The 20,236-nt window shown below is 39.1% G+C and overlaps 1 protein-coding gene across 2 annotated transcripts in view; it reads left to right on the plus strand.

Annotated features, from left to right (window-relative positions):
• Positions 1–4: 4 nt before the first annotated feature.
• The window catches only part of CASD1 (CAS1 domain containing 1), a 32,075-nt gene continuing 11,843 nt past the window's right edge, over positions 5–20,236 (plus strand). Inside the window, exons 1-9 of one of the 2 annotated variants that reach the window (XM_066991734.1) lie at positions 5–294; positions 9,779–9,875; positions 10,451–10,571; positions 11,726–11,770; positions 13,524–13,586; positions 14,900–14,944; positions 16,857–16,980; positions 18,223–18,437; positions 19,485–19,910. In XM_066991734.1, the coding sequence (XP_066847835.1) occupies positions 162–294; positions 9,779–9,875; positions 10,451–10,571; positions 11,726–11,770; positions 13,524–13,586; positions 14,900–14,944; positions 16,857–16,980; positions 18,223–18,437; positions 19,485–19,910 (1,269 nt within the window). In that variant the 5' untranslated portion in view covers positions 5–161. The remainder of the gene's footprint in view (positions 295–9,778; positions 9,876–10,450; positions 10,572–11,725; positions 11,771–13,523; positions 13,587–14,899; positions 14,945–16,856; positions 16,981–18,222; positions 18,438–19,484; positions 19,911–20,236) is intronic. The other variant, XM_066991733.1, reaches the window with a different exon arrangement.

Consider the following 20,236-nt stretch of genomic DNA (forward strand, 5'->3'; position numbering starts at 1 on the left):
CGCCCCGGCGGCGGCGGGGGGTCGGGCTCTTCTCCGCCGTGCCGGTGGGGACGGTGGCAGCCGGCGGCGGGGGCTGCCTCGGCCGCCCGCGGGGCCCCAGTGCTGCCCCGCCGCGCCCGCCCGCCCGCTCGGCCGCGCACTGTTGTCATGGAGGAGCCAAGATGGCGGCCCTGGCCTACACCCTGGGCAAGCGGGAGATCAACTACTACTTCAGCGTGAGGAGCGCCAAGGCGCTGGCGCTGGGCGCCGTCCTGCTCCTCACCGCCTGCCACGCTGCCTCCCGCCGGTACCGAGGTGAGGGGGCGGCCGCGGGGACCGGTGGGGAGCGGTGGCCATGCGGGCAGGGGGCCGGGGCAGGGACGGGTCCCGTCCCGGAGCGGGGGAGCACCGGGCGGCCCCCCCCCGGCTTGCCGCAGGCCGGGCCAGCACCTCCGGGTCGGGCATGGGACCTGTGGGGATGCGAGGGTTGTGCTCCGAAATGCTGGGGCCTTGTCTCTGTGTGTGTGTGTGTGTGTAGGGGCTGAGCTGGTGGAGGTGAAGTTGCAGGGGACAGAGCAGCTTCTTCCATGCTGCGTTCCCCTATATGAAGATTAACAGCCTTTACCTAGCAGTTACGGCCATTAAAATGTTAATTGGCGTAAGGTTCTGTATACCTCTTTCCGGTGGAGGTAGCAATGCCTTTTGGGTTTTACGTGTCGTTAGGGGTTGTGGAGAAGCGGTGAGTGGGACGAGGTGGGCAGGGGGGTGCTGGGTTTCTGCACTTTGGGTGGTGGTGGTGCCACGGCTGACAACTTGGTGAGCTCTGCAAGTAACGTGAGAGCTGTCGCAGGACATCCGTTCCTGGTTGGGAAGAAATGGAGTATGTTTCTCTGCTTAAATCAAAAAGTTTTATCTGAAGACAGCTGGCTACAGTTCTGTTGCAGGACAACTGGTGTCATTGTATCGCAACGCTCCTGACCCCTGTTCAAGGAAGACGAGGCTGAAACAGCTCGTTGTGGAAATAGAGAAGGTGGCTAGGGAGCCTTTACGGATACAGCTCTCAAGATTCACCCTCTAGCTCACGTCAGTAAAGCTAATAAACTGAAGAGTGCTAAGTTGCGAGACATTGAAGTATGTACTGACAGCTAATGGAGCTCAGATGTGACAACACTAAGCTTGCTTGTTGTGCTCTGTTCCCTGTGGCTTAAGTCAGTCTCAAAACTAGATGGAAGGAGGGTGCCAAACATGATACTTTTTTTTTTTTTTTTTTAAAGGGGGAATTCTAGCGTGACCTAAGAAAACGAGGACTTCCATATTAAGCAAATTAACAGGAAGGCACACTATGCATAAATGTAATACATGATGGGAGACCTAATAAGGCTGTTGAGTCACAAATTGAAAAAAGATAGCGGTCTACAGGCCTTTATATAAGTTGATACAGTCGGTATGGATTTTCACAAAGATTTCAGGAAGTTCATTCACCTAGAGCTTTTAGTTTCTTTAAGCTATTACAGGGTGAGAGGTTTTCGCACTGACTAATAACTGTTTAAGAAAGAAACAACAGAGAATACAGAGCTATCCAGTTTGGTCTCTGTGAGCAGATAGCATTCAAAGCACATAAATGGTTTAGAAAAGGAGGGTTGGGCATTTATAGCAGATACAAAAGTTTTTGGGGTAGGTAGAAGCGGAGGTGGTTGAGAGAGAATTTTTCAACCCTTCAGTGATCTTGAACATCTGACGTTCAGCAAATTCATGAAAAAACAGAAGATTTCGATGTGATACCGTGTAGCTAAAGCTAACCTGTGTCTTGCTTATTGTCTGTGGTGCTGGTCACCACCTTATAGTAAAGGTATAATCGAAATTGAAAACATACACAAAAAAGCCATGCAAATGATCAGAAGAATGAAATGGCAGTAATGAAACATTAAAGTTTTGTAGCCTGGATGGAAAATGAGTAAGCTGATAATGGTTTCTAATATTCTGAATTATATGGGGAAGGTAAATTAATTGTGATTTGTTTCATAACACAAAAAGAACCAAGTGAAAAACAAAATTAGCAGGTAGTACCTTTCAAAACAATCAGAATGAAGCACTCTGTCCACACAAGACATAAGTACATCTTGAAGCATGCTGCCAAGATTTTATACTATAAATCCTCCCCAAAAGGGTTATACCGATTTGTGGAAAGTGAATCAGGTGGTGGCTGCAAACCTGCTGCCATTTTTAGAAGAGAGGCTGGGCCGTGCCAGGGGAGGGATCGCTACTTGCCGTGCTTTTTTACACAGTCTTTGAGCATCTGTCATTGGCTGCTGTCAGGAAGAGGAGAGCAGAAAGACAAACTTTCATGTGAACATATGTTCTGCTACAGTGCGTCAAAGAAATTAATAACGAATTAACCATGTATGTGTATACTGCTGCTTTTCTGTAGATGTCTGGGAATATGGAGGAAATGAAAGAGAGCTGAATATAAGTAACAACTGGTGAAATCGGTTTTGTGGGAGGTAGCTTATATAGCGGTTTCTGTTTGTTTGGTTTTTTTCCCCAAAAAAGTTGGATCTTTAGGTTATCAGTTTCTTCGGATATTAAAGTTTGTACATTAGTTGAAACAGCACCTTCCTGATTAACAGGGAAAACGAGAGAGACATTTTTTGGACAATTCAGCCAAAGGGAGAAAACCACAAATAATGTGTATAACCAGACAGGGAATGCTACCCACAAAGAAGGTTGGTCAGTAATTAATCCTTTCTGTGGGACAAGCAAGGGCATGTTAAGCTTCTTTACAAGATGGTAGTTGTTTTTAAACTGGATTTTTTATTTACTTATTTATTGTTTTGTGGAGGAAGACATTCTGAAATCAGTAAAGGCATGTAAAGACTGCTTCTTTCATACATGCTCCTTTTTCTCACTCTGCAGTACTCTACTCCAAAGTAGGAGTGAAAGAATTAATATTTAGATTTTGTGTGTTCGTAGTGTGCCTGTAATTCTCAGATTTCATTTGTGACAATCGGATGCTGTAGTTAGCCTAGTTTATTCTGCTCAGATTAGAAACCTCTGTTATGCAGACTGGCATCTATTTTTCTTCTCCGACTGTAATCTTGAAAAGTTCATGAGGCATTAATTAAAGTTAAGAATAGGCATACACTTTATGAAGTGGTTGTTTTTGTTCTGTTTTCCTTTGGGAGAGCAAGACTTTACTTAGTGTTTCTTTGTTTTGTCTGATTATGTTTACGTATAATGGTTTGGGCTAACTGTAGCCTCTTGTGCAAATACATATTTTAGATAGGAGCAGCTCACTGTATGTCCCAGGAAAACTTGCTCATGTGAACGCTACTTGTATGAAAAAACGTCAGACTGTAGGTGTGGTAGGTCAAATTCATGACTGGGGAGACTATTGCATTTAGGGGTCACCTACGTTTTTTGCAAAACTTTAAGTGAATTAAGAGGAATTAAACTGTCTTTAAGTTGCATACAGCTTCTTCAAAAAGTTAATTGGACTAAATACTTACATGATATCCAGTAAAGTTAGGGCTGTGCGTTTTTCAGGTATTAGCATATTTCAAAGGTACAGTCTTACAGCTGTAAGAATGGAAATATGTTTTATTTAAATGTTTGCATTCTTAGAATCATCATTGAATGATCAGATTTTAAACTACGTTTTTATTTTGAATAATAGTGCACAACTGGGCACTATTTCTATTTCTTTGAAATAGAGAGCATGCCTTTTAGAGAAGGTATTGTCAGTCCTGGTGTGTAGTGTGAATGACGACTTTGAAATTTCACAAATTCAGTGGAAAAACATGATTTTGAAAATGTGATTTTTAGGAGGATAGCTTAAAAAAACACAAAGGAAGATCTTAAAAAGAACAGTCTGTGGTTTTTGTGTAGAATGACTAATTTTATTTATGTGAGATCTCATTAATGGTTAAGAAGAAGGTGCATTTCCAGAGGCACCAACTGGTGTGTAACCTCCAGTTTATGGTTCTGGCTGCTGTTTCCATCTTGTTTTAGTCTCCTCTGTTCCCCCCACTCAAATTCTACTGTTTTGTCTGAAGAAAGACTCGGACATAAGTAATGCTCCTCATGGGTTTTAGGAGCTTTCTGTGTTGCTTGGGGAAATAGTAAGATGTGCAGTATCTAGAGCTGTGAAAGAAAGCATACCTCCATGCCCTCAAATATTACCTCTATATGTTTAAAATTAATTTTTATACTATGTGTGATGTTTGGAATGCAACTTCAGTAAAAGCCCTGTAAGACAGGATAGTTTCATTTGTGGGCAGTTCCAGCAGAGTGTAGAGCTGCTAAGCTTTGCCCGTGATCTGAAAACACAGAACATGCTCTGCTATGAAAAATGATAAGATTCTCAGTCTTGAAAACAAATGGCTTAGGAAGGATTGATAGTGGTCTGTAGATCATGGTGGATGTGAGCGTGATCTTTCCTTTCCCATACAAGACCAAATAAAATTAGTAGAAACCATGTATGTAAAATAATGAAAGGCAGGTGGTTCTTAGAGCAGCAGCTGTGGGCATGGAAAATGCCTGTAGAAGGATGCTGTGAAGGATAAAAAATTGAAGAGAAGATAATGTGACTTTGTCAGAAATAAATCTGTTGAAGGTTTTATAAAATATGTAGAAATCATCTCTAGCTCAGGAAGTTCCTGGACTGAACATAGTTGGAATAAAATTAGGCAAGAATATTATGTATGCTCTTCTTCATCCTTTGTGGCCTCTGCCGAAGACAGGATACCAGGCTGGTCTGACCATGAATACCATCTTTATTTTCCTCTGCATCTTCTTCAGTGTCAGTTAATGGGTTTCAGAGGGAGTGGAATTAGTGGTGGCTTTTCCTTTACATGCCTCACACTTACGTCACTTCGATACATCTTGTAAGTTTCATCATGTGCAAAGTTGAGGTTCTTACAGCAGTAACAGTAATAACTGTAAGTCACCTGTTCTCATAATCTAATCACAAGCCACATGAGCTTGGTAGCTTTTAAATTCTTCATGACAGTTTCATTTTTAAGCAACTTCCTAGAAATGAGGTGGTGTAAAGAAGTGAATACGTTGGAGACACAAATTCTGTTGCTTGAAAGTCAGTGTACCGAAACAGGTTTTTATTTGACGTGATTAAGAAAAACCAAAACCAGTCATCTTGAGTTTCTGGTTTCTATTAGAAAGATAACTATGCAGCAAATCTGAGCTATGCCAACGTATTTTAAAAGTAGGTAAAGATTCAGCTTTGCATGTCATCTGCTGCGTTCAGAGCTACTTCTGCAGAAATTTTGGCAGCAGGATCAGCAGCTGTCTTGTTAAGTAGCAATGGTTGGAAGAGGAGGAGAAATGCATTGATAAACTGCTTCTAGAAGATCTTTTCTTTAATCTGCTCTGTGACAGCACCGTGCTGACTAGTGAGACAAGTGCCGACTGGAAGAAAAATCTGTATTGCTGACCTGGAGCGACCTGTACTGGTTGAAAAACAGGAGAGTGATAGAGACTGTGTTTCTGGAAATCTCTGAGATCAGCCTACATCTACAGCCTAGGTCTCACTATGCTCAGAGAGCTCCTTGAAGTGTTCAGAGGCACGTGGTCCGCTGCGTCTGGCAGTTTACCGCATCCTGTTGCTGCTCGGTAATTAATCAGTTTGACACGGATAGTGCATGTGCGTTGTGATTATGAAGTGTCAATTTGATTTGTGGTACCTCAAGGATTTGCTTGAGAGGTTGTTGGTGAATTCAAGGGAAATCATGAACTACCCTGGGACAAGTGATGGCCACTTGACAAAGTGACATTTTCATGACAAAAATTAGGAGTTTATCACTGAATGTGTATATTTAATTTAAATCTTAAAATACGTCTCCTATGCTTCAAAATCTGCCTGACCAAGAGTTTATCGTGCATGTTAGCAGTGTTATGTGTGGGTTGCTCATGGAGAACCGACATAAACCCAAAGCTATGATTCTGAGATGTTTACCCAGACACTTTCCAAAACTGTTATAATTCTTCATGTTATTCCAGCTTTTTTTAGTAGTGATGATGCCCTAGGAGTGGTAAGTAATTAAAGGGCCAGGAAAGGAAAGAAGCCTGTTTTGTTGCATTTGGAAGTAAGGCAATGAGGAGCCTTAGATAGTTGTATGTTACAATACTTGATTTTGTTACCATCACTGAATTTGGTTGAATAAGTGAGGCAAGGAGTAGCAGTTGAAAGACAGTCTGTTCTGCATTCCCGTGTTCTGATTTTCGTGAAATTGGATAGAAGGAGTTTCAAAGAGGAAGATAAAGACGGAAGATGTCTTCAGCTGCCAATTCTTCCTTCCCTCAAGCTAATTTTGTTTTGCTCCAAGAAACAGCATATGTGAGGTGCGTTGTCTATACTTCTGCATCTGAGATACTCTGCACATCCTAAGTAAAAGAGAGAGTTTTGGAGTCAGAAAACTCAAGAGTTTTGGGTGTCAGCTGCACTTCAAATGAGCATTTTGTTTTATGCTTTTCAGCCTCATAGATGGGAACCTTACGTTTTATTTTTGTGGGAGGACTGGGAAGGAGCAGGCAGCTAAGAATCAGCTTACAAATCATTATTGCCAATGTTAATGCAAGAGATTTCTGGTCAGATCTGTGATCCTGGCTCTGTATTTGATGGAAATACAGATGTTCACATCATTCATGTATTCTTTAATGCTGGTTTGCCCTGTCACATTAAAAGGCTTATTTTTGCTGGCTGATAAGTCTCTTTCCAGACACTGGGATTGGAAGAGGGATTGTTAACCTTTTAACTTCAATACTTGTGGAATAAAGGAAAGTAATGCTGTTGGGGAAGGAAGAGAAGAAGGTGTCATCTAGTGACGAGCAAAGCCTGCCGGGCACTACCTTCTTTATCTTGTAGTTATTCCCTCGAGCACATTGGAAATGTTGGTGTTGTCATCTCCCGGGTTTCCATGTTCTTCATCACCCCTGTTTGAGGAGTTACTTAAGGAGAAGGGCTCATATGTCCATGGGGGTTCATTTTATTAATTTGTATTGTTAATTTTATTAATCTGTATTTTATTGAACTTTTTCGTGGGGAAGCAAGAGAGGATTCATGCCTTCTTTAATACTTCTTGCATGCTGTAGAAAGCAATTCATTGCTTTCACAGACCAAATACTTTAAATAATTTCATGGATATTTATGGGGGAAATATACTTTTCTGGAACACAGTGGAAAACATTAAAATAATTGTATTTCAGTAAAGTCAATGCTTTGAGTGTAAGCAGTGAACGTTCAAACTCCAAGAGTGTAAACTTTTCAACCGTTAATCTCGCTCTTTGTTGCTGTTGAAGCAGCGATATTATAAACTACAATTTTAACTTTACGGTGTCAGCGTAGACCCTAAACTTTAGTGTATAGGGTAAAGTATTTCCGTAGATACGAACAGGCCAGAGTCGGACTGCCGAGAAACTGCAGTACCAGCAGGCGGTTGCGTTAGCCCCCAGAAGGGGCTGTCCCACCTCGTTCAGCCTCTGCCCCTGCTCTTGTGCTTCTAGGCGTTGCGTAGTTTTCAGGATTTTACTCCTGAGGAACGGAGATCCCTTTAGTTAAGTTGCAGGACAGATGAAAAGTATCAAGTGATTGTTTTCTGAGTTTTCTTACCCATAAATGTAAATGTTTATAGTAATTTTTTTTTTCAATATAGACGTTATTATCACAGTTTCTTCTTAGTGTCGGGAAATTATGAAAATAAGAAGTCGTTGTAGCAATTATCCTAAGCGTAACTAAAAAAAAAAAAAGTTGATTCAGTGCATATGAAAATTAAATAGCTTTGACTGTGATGGTATCACTGTAACATAGGCTACGTTTTCATATCAGAATTTTGCACAGAAAGTCCTTGTTTATCCAGTGTACTTTTTATTTTGTCCTTATTCTTTTTCTTTCTTGGTTGAGCTGTGGCCACGTGGAATCACAGAATCATTAAGGTAGGAAAAGCCCTCCAAGATCATCTGGTCCAACCGTCCCCCTACCACCAATGTCACTAAACCACGTCCCTAAGCACCAGGTCCAACATTTCCTTGAACACCCCCAGGGACGGTGACTCCACCACCTCCCTGGGCAACCCGTCCCAATGCCTGACTGCTCTTGCTGAGAAGAAATGTCTCCTCATTTCCAACCTGAACCTCCCTTGGCACACCTTGAGGCCATTCCCTCTAGTCCTATCAGTAGTTACCTGTGAGAAGAAGCCAACCCCCAGCCCCCCACACTTTCCTTTCAGGCAGTTGTAGAGAGCAATGAGGTCTCCCCTGAGCCTCCTCTTCTCCAGACTAAACAACCCCAGTTCCCTCAGCCGCCCCTCACAGGACTTGTGCTCCAGGCCCTTCACCAGCTTCGTAGCCCTTCTCTGGACACACTCCAGGGCCTCGATGTCCTTCTTGTAGTGAGGAGCCCAAAGCTGAACACAGGACTCGAGGTGCGGCCTCACCAGAGCTGAGTACAGGGGCACGATCACCTCCCTGGTCCTGCTGGCTGCACTGTTCTCAGGATGCCGCTGGCCTTCTTGACTACCTGGGCACACTGTTTGAGCACATGAGAAGTGATACCATGGCTCTGTCTCTCTTTCCTGAAAATGTTACTGTAGTACCACTGATATTTTACATTTAGGATTGTGTGCTGAAATGGGGTCAGCAGTGCCTCATAAATTCCCACTCCAACAGACCTCAGACATCACCCTGCTGATGTCTCTTTCTGTTCGCCCTAATTTGCAGATCAAGATAAAGCTTCAGATTTTCTCTTAGTAATTGAGATAGAAAGTCTGCCTGTTTCATTATGTGTAGCTTCCAGCAGCTCTAAAAGTTGATAAAAAATGCTCCCTTCTTCAGAATTAGTGCCTGCAGGTTACAGTGGAGTAAAAGAGCAGATTTGCATTTATTGGAAGTCAATTTTTGACAGGAAGCGTGAAGTAGGGGCTGTGGCACGTAGTTTCTGCACAAGCTAGCACAGGTACTCGTGTTTCATTCACCGTTTTCCTGTTTGTCGTGCTCTGAAAGGCCAAGTATGACAAAAATGTTGGAGGGCGACTCCTCTTGCAGTGAGCAGCGTTCAGCTGCCTTGAGTTTGTGTGGCAGCAGAATCGGGTACGTTTACTGGGAGATAGTCACCGATTTCATAAATTAGGTATTTTATTTATATGAACTTTAAAAAGTGACCTGAAATCACCACCCACAAGGTGATTAATTGTAATTAGTGTAAAACTTCTGGACTGGAAATGGTAGCTGCAATTCAGAATCATCAGCAAAATCTTATGTAAATGTTTTTTTGTTTTGCCTGTTAACCCAGCATGTAATTTCAGCTGTTCCAAGCTGACAGCTGCATCTTAAACAAGGAGAAGTAATAGACTGTCTTTTTTTTTTGAGCTCCATGTTCTGTACAATATGCAGTGTATGGTAATTCTGTGTAGAACATTAAAGAATTAACAGCTTAATATAATAAAATTTCATATATATATATATATTGTGATAGTAGATAGCATAGTTGATTGGCATCTTTTAGTGGAAACACCATGCTAGGTTACAACTTCTTTCCAACAGCAGAAATGGGATCATGAACGTTTTGTGGACAGAGGAATGTTTTACAGAGAAGTGTGGTATAATAAGGGAGAAGGCAATTTGCAAAAAATTGTGCAAGACCTTTTCATAAGTTAAATTTGGTTACTGCTGTTGCTTGCTTCCATTCTTTTGTGTTTCAAATATTGTCAGATTTATTTATTTATGTTTAGTAGCAGTGGGGTTTTGTGACTTTCATGTGTCTGAATTCTAATCTTTATTTAATATTTTAAAGGTGATGATTCATGTGAGTATCTTCTGTCCAGTGGAAGATTTCTTGGAGAAAAAGTATGGCAGCCCCACAGTTGTATGATGCACAAGTATAAAAATAGGTAAGGAAACTTCCTTCGTTCATCTGCCTGGAAAGAAGAATAATTATTGTTTAACTGCAGTTGAAATTGTTTCAAATGTTTTTTCTTATCTAGGCTTTCACAAATAGGCAACATTTATCAGAAGAAATTTTTGTTGTTGTATATTATCTGTGTATCTATAGTGTCTACCACATTTGTGCTTCTATATTAAAATACAAATAAATGTTGTTGGTAGTAGTACTGATACTTGTCATGAAGAGCCATCAGACAGTGCAAGAGATGGCGTAACTTTGTTTGTCCCTTTCAGATTACTGGAAGGGAAAATACTGTCCTGATTTGTAGAATCCCAAGTAACTAAATGTGTACTAAAAATAATCTTCCCTTGAGGAATTGTATGATTTGTTTTTTTCTGTAAAACATCTGTATGCAAATTACTGTAAACCTTTAATTATTTCATCATGTTTAAAAGACTTACCATTCCTTAGAGCTGGATATAATATATGCAATTGCCTATATTGTTCTATAGATTTCTCTGAAGATTTTTTTTTTCTATTATAAATTTCCTGTAACACAAGTCTTGCTGTTTTGTTTTACAGTGAAGCAAAAAATTGCCTCATAGACAAACATATCGTGTTTTTAGGAGATTCTAGAATTCGACAGCTGTTCTATTCATTTATAAAAATCATAAATCCCCAAGTCAAAGAAGAAGGAAATAAGGTGAGGTGGTTTATTTTGATGTTTTTGTTTCTTTCTTCTATTCCCGATTCACGTCTTAATTCTTCTCTGAACTTTAAAAAATAAAAATAATAACAACAAAAATCACGCAAGAAACTGCACTGTTTGCTGGCCTAGCCACCAAGAAGAAGAACCACAAAATGGCTTTCTGGAGAAGAGCAAGATTAGACTAAGATAATTGAGTACTAATGAGATGATTGGAAGTCTGAGAAATGAACTGTCAAGCTTGAGAGAAAGCTTGTGGCAGTCTGGGAATAAATAAATGAAGCTGACTTCTCCCATTGCAATTTAGGCTTTGTATCTGGCTTCTTGATGAGAAAATGATTGTTTCATTGTGTGTTTTGAAATAGTAGTAATTCATGGTTTACAATTTGTCATTTTTTATGTCAGTTAAATTGCTAAGGTAATCTGCCCATAAAATTCCTTGGGGCAACGACAGATTTCCAGGTCTAACTTGAGGCTAAAACTAAAAATAGCTTCTGGTCTCACCTTTGTTTTGATATCTGCCGCAGAGATTCTTGCGAGGTGGAGAATGTAAACTACAGCCTGCTGTAGTGGAAGCAGTAGGAAAGGATTTAGCTGTACCACTTGCTGAACAGAATACCGATTTACATTGTTATATCATGTTTCTTAGGTCTCTCTCTTCTTGGGTGTATGTATAAATGTGTTGGAAAAGATACACTCCACTTTTAACTGTAGATCAGATTTGTCAATTAGTTATTGCTTCTGTGGTTTAGAAGTGCAAGCTGGCACCTTGGCCAGTGGACAGCATGCAGTCTCTTTGACTTCTCAAAAGAAGACATTTGACTGATGGAAAAACTTTTCTTTTTTTTTTTCCTAGTCTGTTTGTTAGGTCAAAGTTACTGCCTAAAAATGGGGTGAATTCAGCATCTGTGAGATGTTAGAGTGCTATAATTAATTTAAAGCTGAGAGGTATCTTTTGTCAACATTTATAAAATCAAGATCTGTTTCATAAACATTTTGCATGAGTATACTGACAAGTTTATGCAAGAAAAATCCTTTCTACTGAAGGTAACGCTTTGGGTGAGAGCAAATTAACATACGAATGTAGTTTTTTTCTTCTCAAAGGTTGTTTTACTTTGTTTGTATTGTGTTTTTTTCTTTTCTTTTGACAGCATGGAAATATCCCTTTTGAAGATAAATCTGCTTCAATTAAAGTGGTAAGCTTTTATCTGGCATTAAATTGCAAGTCATAATAATGCGTATATAATTTCATACAAATTGCAGTCAGAGATGGATTTTTCAAGTTTCCACAAGTGCTGAAAAGTAAAAGAAGTTTTAGAGTATCAACATTCTTTATAGGTCTTGAACAAAATACGTCGGAGTGTATCTCAACACATTATATTTTGTATAAGATTGAGAGACTTTGGCTTTGAGTACTTGTATTGAGTGATGGCTTTGGGCATAAGCTCTGGAAGTGTGTGTAATTTTTCTTTTTGTCAGATCTTGTAAGTTGGCTTTTCCAAGAGTATTTTTTTGCCAGGAAGCTTACTCATTCACAGCTGTAGGAATATGTATTGGACTAACTTACTTGGAGTGGTAGTTGCAATAATTGCCGTCGAGCTCTCTGTGCTATCCCAACAAGTATCCTTGCCACTGTTTCTGCATAGAGAAATAACCACAACGTTATTTACAATGTGGATATTAAAAAAATAAAAACAAGTACTTGAGGGTAGCTTTTATGAAGGACACTGTTGTATTCTGCCCCAGCAATTGAAATGGTGTCCTCAATAGCTTTCTTGCTTCCCATGACAGCTGTCGGTAGTGCTGGCACTCTGCTAGTCATGTATTTGTTTATCACCTGGAGGCAACTTGTTTCTCTGTTCATGAACACCAAAGAAGCAGTGTATTTGCTGAGTTGTCTGCAAGTGAATTTTCAGTATCTGTGTACATAGGTATGATTAGGGTACAGAATAACATTTTAGGATGTGAGCCTGTGGCAGTTTAAGCCTACTCTGTCCCATTTTGTTGCTGCTTACAGCATGAACGCAGGAACATACAGTAACTAGCCCTGGTAATGCTGTGGAGCGGGCTGGTTTAGGAGTCGTTTCAGCCAGCTTACCTTGTAAGGTTTGGTTTTGGTCAGGTCTGATGTGGCTCATCGTGTGATTATCTGAGTGCTGGAAATTTGGGGGCAGAACACAAGGCAGAGTAAAGGGCTAATGGCAGTGGTGTTTATATTGGCTTAGGCTGGGGCAGAGCTACATCTTTAAAACTCCTTAAGCCTTGGTAGGTGTCTAACCCCTAACGTTTCACGTGGCAGGTTTGGGCTTCTGGGTGATGCCTGGGTAGTTAAGAGAATATTTGTACTCTGCTGCTGCAAGAACAACACTGTGCTTCCTTGCTTGGACTCCATATTGCTGTTGACATTATAGGCATCATACGTGAATTTTTACATTCTGAATGGCAGTGACCCAGTGACCTAAATGTGGAAAATAGTTGACTAATGAAGGAGAAAATCTCAAATATCAAATAAAAAAAAAAATCTCAAATAAAAAATGAAAAATCTGTTGCCAGAAACTGTGGGAAATTGAGCAAAAAGCAAGCTGTACCAAATAGGTTATAGATGTGACCTTGGTTTTAGCCCTGATTGCATTGGAAACCTGTGAGGCCATTCCATTTGCCAGAGGCTGAAAGTTACCTTCTTGATGAAATCTTGCCTCCTGAACTACATGATAATTTTTTTATTTTTATTTTCCATGGAGACTAATGCAATCTGGCAGAAAAAAAAAAAGGCAAAACAGCATTATCAGACTTTTCATGCTTACTATAAAGGAAATCTCACTTTGGGTTATGTGGTTTTCCTTCACAGTTGAATTGATGGCAATTAGTTAATATTTTCTTTTTTAATTTTTGTTGTTAATCTAATGCTTGTCTTGGTGCTTACAGATTACATCTGCATTTTTTTTACAGGATTTCTTGTGGTATCCAGAAGTTAATGGCTCTATGAGGCAGCGCATCAAATCTTGGACTGAGGTTGGTCTTAAACTGTATATTTTAGGTAAATATTGCAGCTGACCTCTTTTTTTAAGAAACATGATTATAATTAGAGGTCAACAACTGCAGTGTATGACATTATATTCAGTCAGTTATGTACCAGAGATCTGAAATTTGACATGAAAATGAAAGGGGCATGTTTGCTGTCGTATGTATTTCTTGGCGTCTCATGGTCTCCCATGGATGGCTTTGCTTGAGCCAATAAAAACACCAAAACAAGGAGGAAAAAAAATTTCCTAGGGGCAGGTTGATTCATCCCAGTAGGAGCTGAAACGGTTTTACTCAGATTTGGCAGCTGTCTTGGTCTGCGCTTGCTGTGGCTATGTTTTTCTGTTACCAGACATTTTGATATTTGCATTAGTTTGAGTGTTATAAACTGAAGGACAAAGGCAATTTGGAAAATTAAAAATGTGTTGATTTTTTTTCAATATTACCTGCAAATTATGTAGTATTTATTTCATGTCTTTCAGTTATTTTATAGATGGTCGTATTATTCAGCGTAAGGTTATGTGATTCTGATAAAGAATAAAATGTTAACAGAATGGCAACTCATTTTTTTGTTTTCCTTCCTTTTTTGGACTCTGAATAGCTTGGTTTTATTTAATAATGGCCAATGGTGATTCTTTTGCTACCTTATTTGTAATTCCCTCAAGACACCTTCTATCAAAACAGCTAAAGTTATCATTATTTTTTCTTTTTTTGTGATTACCACAAAAAACTTGAGCTGTTCAAGCCTTGATGTTGCCAAGGCAAAACTTGTACTGAGGAGGTCAGCGCTGTCTGTTTCCTTGTACTCTTCTATTTGTGTACATATTTGTGTACATGAACATTTGTGTTCCTTGCGTTAGGCATGACTTTCAGACCTTTGGGGCAACAACTGTCTTGTTCTTGTTCTGTTTTTGTCACTGGTTTTGTGGTCACTTTAATCAGTACAACAGATCAAACAGATGTTTGAGAATGCCGAGAGATGCAAAAAAAAAAAAAAAAGTGTACTTCAATAGTGTGACCTACAGTTTACTTGACCTTAGAAGGAGGTGTTTAGATAGCAGTATAAATTAAAAGCTAAATAGTTAGTGATTTTAAGTGCTTATTGATACTTTGCACTCTCTCACAGGAAAATGTTGGTGTTTCACATGTTGATGTCTTTGTAATGTCCCTGTAACCATTAAATGATGGACAAGTCAAGTCAGTTAATTTAAGATACAAGTCTTCATTAACCTTATCAATAAGTCAAGTTATAAATGAAATTTGTGAATATTTTAAAACTAATTTATTTTTACTTTGTGACTTAGGGTTCTGTGGCAAAACCTCATATAATTGTAGCAGGAGCTGCCACGGTAAGTTGTACATATATGGGGTATTTGAATAAAGAGGGAAGTTTTAGTAGGATAATTTTCGTGCTCTCAAGCTGGTTACAAGATAAAGTGTTTTATTCCAACTTATAATAAAAATATGCTATCAATGAATTTCCTGCTTCTAGCTAGTAGTTCTGAAGTATCAGGTACATTTTATTATAGCTATGTGGTATACAGTACTTGCTCACTGGCAGCAATACTGGTTGATAAGCTTTGATTAGCTTGAATCATAGGTAAAAACAGAAGTAGCTTCATTCCAAGCGGATTATTCATGAAGAAAATTCAAGTGCTTGCATATTAACTGGGATGCATGTTTAATAAAGTGCATCTTTTCAGGCACAAAATACTGCATTTGAGTATGGACCAGCACGGAATGCTCATTTAGGGTGCCCACATTTCTCTTAGGCTTATATGGGCAAAAAGCTGGCATGAATAATTCAACAAAAGGAATTGCATTTCCTGGGTCTTGTTCCATTGGAAGTTTCCATCACTGCTATAGGCTGCAGCATCAGAGAAAACAGGTCTGACAAGGACCTGAAGAGGTTACCTAACCCATCAGTTTGCCACGAGGCAGGATCAGTTGTATCTCCGCTGTGCTTGACAAGAGTTTGTTTAACTAATTATTTAAAACTTCCAGTGGTGGAAGTCATGGTTTCAGCCTCTCTGAAGTAGTCTACTCCAGTAGTTTGCTGGTACTGGTAGTCAAGAATCAAACAACCGCTCATCTCATTAATTTCACATGTAATGTCCCCTTCTTCCAAATACTTTGGAAGTGGAATTTGAAAGGAATTAGCTATTATAATTTCCTATCAGCTCAAATGTAGAGGGGAGAAAATGCATTCCATTTTAAACAAAGTACTTTGAAAGCAGTTTGGTTTAGAGACAATTCAGGAATTCTACTGATCTGGAAGCTCCTGAGCATTCTGATCTTCCAGGTGAAGATCATGTATGTGTGTGTAACCTCCATGCATTTCCTGAGGGATCAGAAATTTTGTTTCCTTACAGATGAAAATCCTAAATTCTCTTCCTTCGTGGGATCCACATAAATATACTGCACTTTAGTGGCAAGATTAAGCCTAGAATACCTCTGCTCAGTCTTAGAATCTAGCATGTCTTACTAGCATGAGTAATCACCGTATTTCACACAGAAGATGCTGTTACGTACGGGTAGTATGTTGGCACAGAAGACCAGGTTGCAAAACTGTAGGACTCCTGGCTAAATAATCCATTGTACTCATATGGATGTTAGTATGCTATCATTTCTGGATGGTAGAAGAGACACAAAGCAACAACATGAATGTGATGCTCAGCTCTTTATAACACAAACCTATTTACACAAAACACAGGATTTTCTAGAATCCTCACAGGGATTTCTAGAGTTGGCCAAAGATAAATGTCCCCAGTTTTAAGAGACTTGTAGAAAAATACATTGCTTCAAAAATCTGATGTATCAGCAACGGGAACATGGCTAATGGCAGTGTGGTAAGCTGCTAGTAGATGAAACTTTGGCATGACCTTGGATTTGACATTATTTTGAAACTTCTCTGTATCTTTAACTGTCTCTGTACTCCTTTTTCATAGCTTTTGATTTGGTCATGATACTTTAGTTTGGACATGTCTATCTTAATATGTCAAAGCTTAACAGTTTATAAATAGAAGTATTATAAGCTGGAGAAGCTCCAGCTAGTACAAAACCCAGCTGCTGGCTTATTTTAAGAAAAGGAGGTTGCTCTGAGACTGTCTCCCTGGTGCTCTGCTTTTTAAAACTTGGCTTTATGTTGAATAGAGTATGTTTCTTAAAATGTATGTAAAAATACTCGAGGTATTTTAGCTGTGCAGATTTATCTACTGTGAGACATATAGGTTCTGAATCTCTTTTTGTTTAATTTTCCAGTGGTCTATCAAGATTCACAATGGCAGCAATGAAGCCCTCACACAATATAAAATCAATATCACTTCAATTGCACCTCTTTTGGAAAAATTAGCAAAAAGTAGTGATGTTTACTGGGTCTTACAAGGTAAAGTAATGAGCAGTTGGTAACAACAATTCATACTGTTGCTGTCTGTTGAACCATTCTTTCGTAGAAGAATATGGGCAGCTTAGTCCATACCGCTGACTTCCAGATTAAATATGTTGTTTGGATTCTAATGCGGCTTTTTTTGCAGCCATAACAAGCTGGCACCTAAGTAGTTGTTAGTAGCAATGGAGATCTTAATTCTCTCTCAGGAAAGTCTTTTGCCTTCTGAACTCTTAATTCTGTTAGCTCTCTCTCAGACTCAAGATGCCAGGAGTATTCTCACAGTGGTGTGTTCCATACATGCCTCAAGGGAGTCAAGAACACAAATGCATAAAACATCTGTATTCCTGTGTTCATATTCCATTAAATTTTCAGATTACATATATAATAGGAAAGGTTCAACAACCTATGCATGTCTAGAATGAATAGACACATACTCTAAAGAATATAGAGAACTCAGCTCTGTAGAGTGTACACTTCTGTACACTAAGCACTGATCAATTAAGATTGGGAGCCAGAAATCATGGTTCAAAATGAGCCTGTGAGATTTATTATGGCACTAAGCTTACATTCTTTTACTTTTCTTCATTAGAACTCAGCTATGTCTCTGAAACTGAACAACGAGCTGATAGTAGAATGTGCTCCTGGTTTATTAGCCATGGAATGTGACATTCTCATCACCTCAGTAAGGTGATGTTCCAAATTTCTGAAAAGCTGAGATTCTACCATCAGTTAAACTGGAATCAACAGGAACAAGTGGAGTATGTTTATAGACTGTAGCTAAGAGGAATGAGAAACTGGTTTCTATTGCAGTAACTAGAGTTCTGAGATCTTTTTTTCCCTACGTGTTTGTTCTGCTGCTTATCTTCTATCCTCTTGGCTTTGGAATCCCCCAAGTAAAGGTTCCTTTACTGAGAAAAGGCACCAGCAGCTCTACACTCCAGCATTATATGCTCTTTATGGAGCACAGAAGCTTGGGGAAATTAAAACAGGCATTCATGTACAGCCAAAGCTTTTTGATCTATTAGTACGCATGTATAACTAGGGAATGGTGAAAAGAATATTTCGTCATAAGCAACTCTGGTTGCTGTAGCAGTCGCTCATTCCTCACTGTATACTTTTTACTGTACCATTAAACAATTGTGACTACCAAAATGAAAGGAGCCTGTGCAACTTGAATTAAATAAATGTATTTGCGAAGTGAAAGATTAATGTGCCCATTCTTTGTCCTTTCAAACTCAGATCCTGTTTATGAAGATATGCTGAGTGAGAGTCGGAAAATGATCACTAATGAGAAAATAGATGCTTATAATGAAGCAGCTGTTCGTATTCTGAACAGCAGCTCCCGAAATTCCAAAGCTAAAGTTAAAGTGTTCAGTGTATCGAAATTGATAGCACAAGAAACTATTATGAAGTCTTCAGATGGCCTGCATCTCCCTGAATCAAGCAGGGATACAGTAAGTATTTTTAGCGCCGGTCAACATTAAAAAGTATTAATTGTAAAAGAAGATTTCAGGTGTATGTTCTGAAACAGCAGACAATATGAATGTAGTGAGGACTCACATTCTTCAGGAAATTTTGCTCAGAAGAGCCCAGTAGGTGAAAGGGCAGTCAGTTATACTGATGTTTAAGAACCGTAATATCTAACATGATAGTACATAGTGGATTTACAGCTATTTTTAAATAGCTATATCTTTTAGACCCTGAGCGCAAACTTCATGCTTTCATCTGCATAAATGATTTAGGGTGATTTCTGAAGCAGTCCTAAGGAGTAGGTCTTCTTTTTTCTCCTATGTGCCCACACAGTTTAATTTAGAAAAGAGTATAAACAGGATGAGAAACACACAGTATACACCTTCCCCGTTGCACGGAGTGCCACTGGCTTTAATCCTTATGTTATCTTATCACTACATATGTATGCAGTGAGCCTCTCAGAACTTTATCAGTTTGTCCTTTCTGTGACTGAGCTCTTCTGCTGCGTCAGTTTTAGTTCTACTCCTTTGCAGGTTTCAATTGCTTTCAGCTACTGATGAACTAAATATCATCTCACCACACATTTCAGTCTCTTTGTCTTGTTTTAGACATATTCATTACCCTGTGCCTTGAGGGCTTTAAATTTGTGAGATAATTTTCATTTATGGTCCATTTAGTTCTTTATAGCTCCTTTTAGCCTTAAAGAGAGCCCTTCTGTTGTAAAAGTGAGAATCATAGAATCTCCCGAGTTGGAAGGGACCCACAAGGATCATCGAGTCCAACTCCTGGATTAATTAGGATTAAGTCTTTTTGCTTACCTCAAGAAGTTTACCCTTTGGAAGAGATGTTTTGACTCTTAATGCTGAATGCAGCTAGGTGTATGGGGGGCTACTATGAACTTTGCCGTATATAATGATAAGAGAGAATCGCATGTTTTCTGTCAATTCACAATCTATTTAAAGATTTCTTATGATGAAAATTTTTACTTTTAAATTAGAGATTAATCAGAAAATTGCCTATTTCTTTGACAGAATGCGATGATTCTTATGAATGTCTACTGCAATAAGATAATGAAGCCCATTGATGGCTCCTGCTGCCAGCCTCAGCCTCCTCTCACTCTGATACAGAAATTAGCTTTCTGTTTCTTTACTTTGTCCATTATTGGATATTTAATTATCAGTTTAATTCACCGGAATAATTATCGGAAGAACAAATCATGCACTGATTTGGAAATCGGAGAGGAGAAGAAACCTGCCATCAATACTCCTAATGTTTCTACTTTAGAGATGCTCTTACACTCCTTCTGCAAACTTGGTCTAATCATGACCTATTTTTATCTGTGTGACAGAGCAAATCTTTTCATGAAGGAAAATAAATTTTATACACACTCATCTTTCTTCATACCAATCGTCTACATCTTGGTTTTGGGGGTATTTTATACCGAAAATACCAAAGAGGTAATGATCAAGTTGACATCCTGCTTGTAATATTGCGTGACAGTTTGAGTGTAAATTTCTGATTGCTAATTATTGAAAGTAAAATTTTTAAAATCAACATAACTCATCTTCAAAAATATAAAGTTTGCATGCATTTAGATGTAAAATCTTTTTAAAATCATGTGGGTGTGATCACTTTTAGCCATTGCCATACAGTCTATCTTTAAGTGAATGTAGCTCAGATATGTGAGAATGTAGACCAGATTAGCATTTCATAGACCTGTGTCCATTAGAAGGAAGGCTTTTACAATTTAGACCTATTTGCCATAAAGTGGTTTATTGTTTTG

The sequence above is a fragment of the Anser cygnoides genome, chromosome 2 (assembly GCF_040182565.1).
Source record: "Anser cygnoides isolate HZ-2024a breed goose chromosome 2, Taihu_goose_T2T_genome, whole genome shotgun sequence".
Taxonomy (NCBI): Eukaryota; Metazoa; Chordata; class Aves; order Anseriformes; family Anatidae; genus Anser; species Anser cygnoides.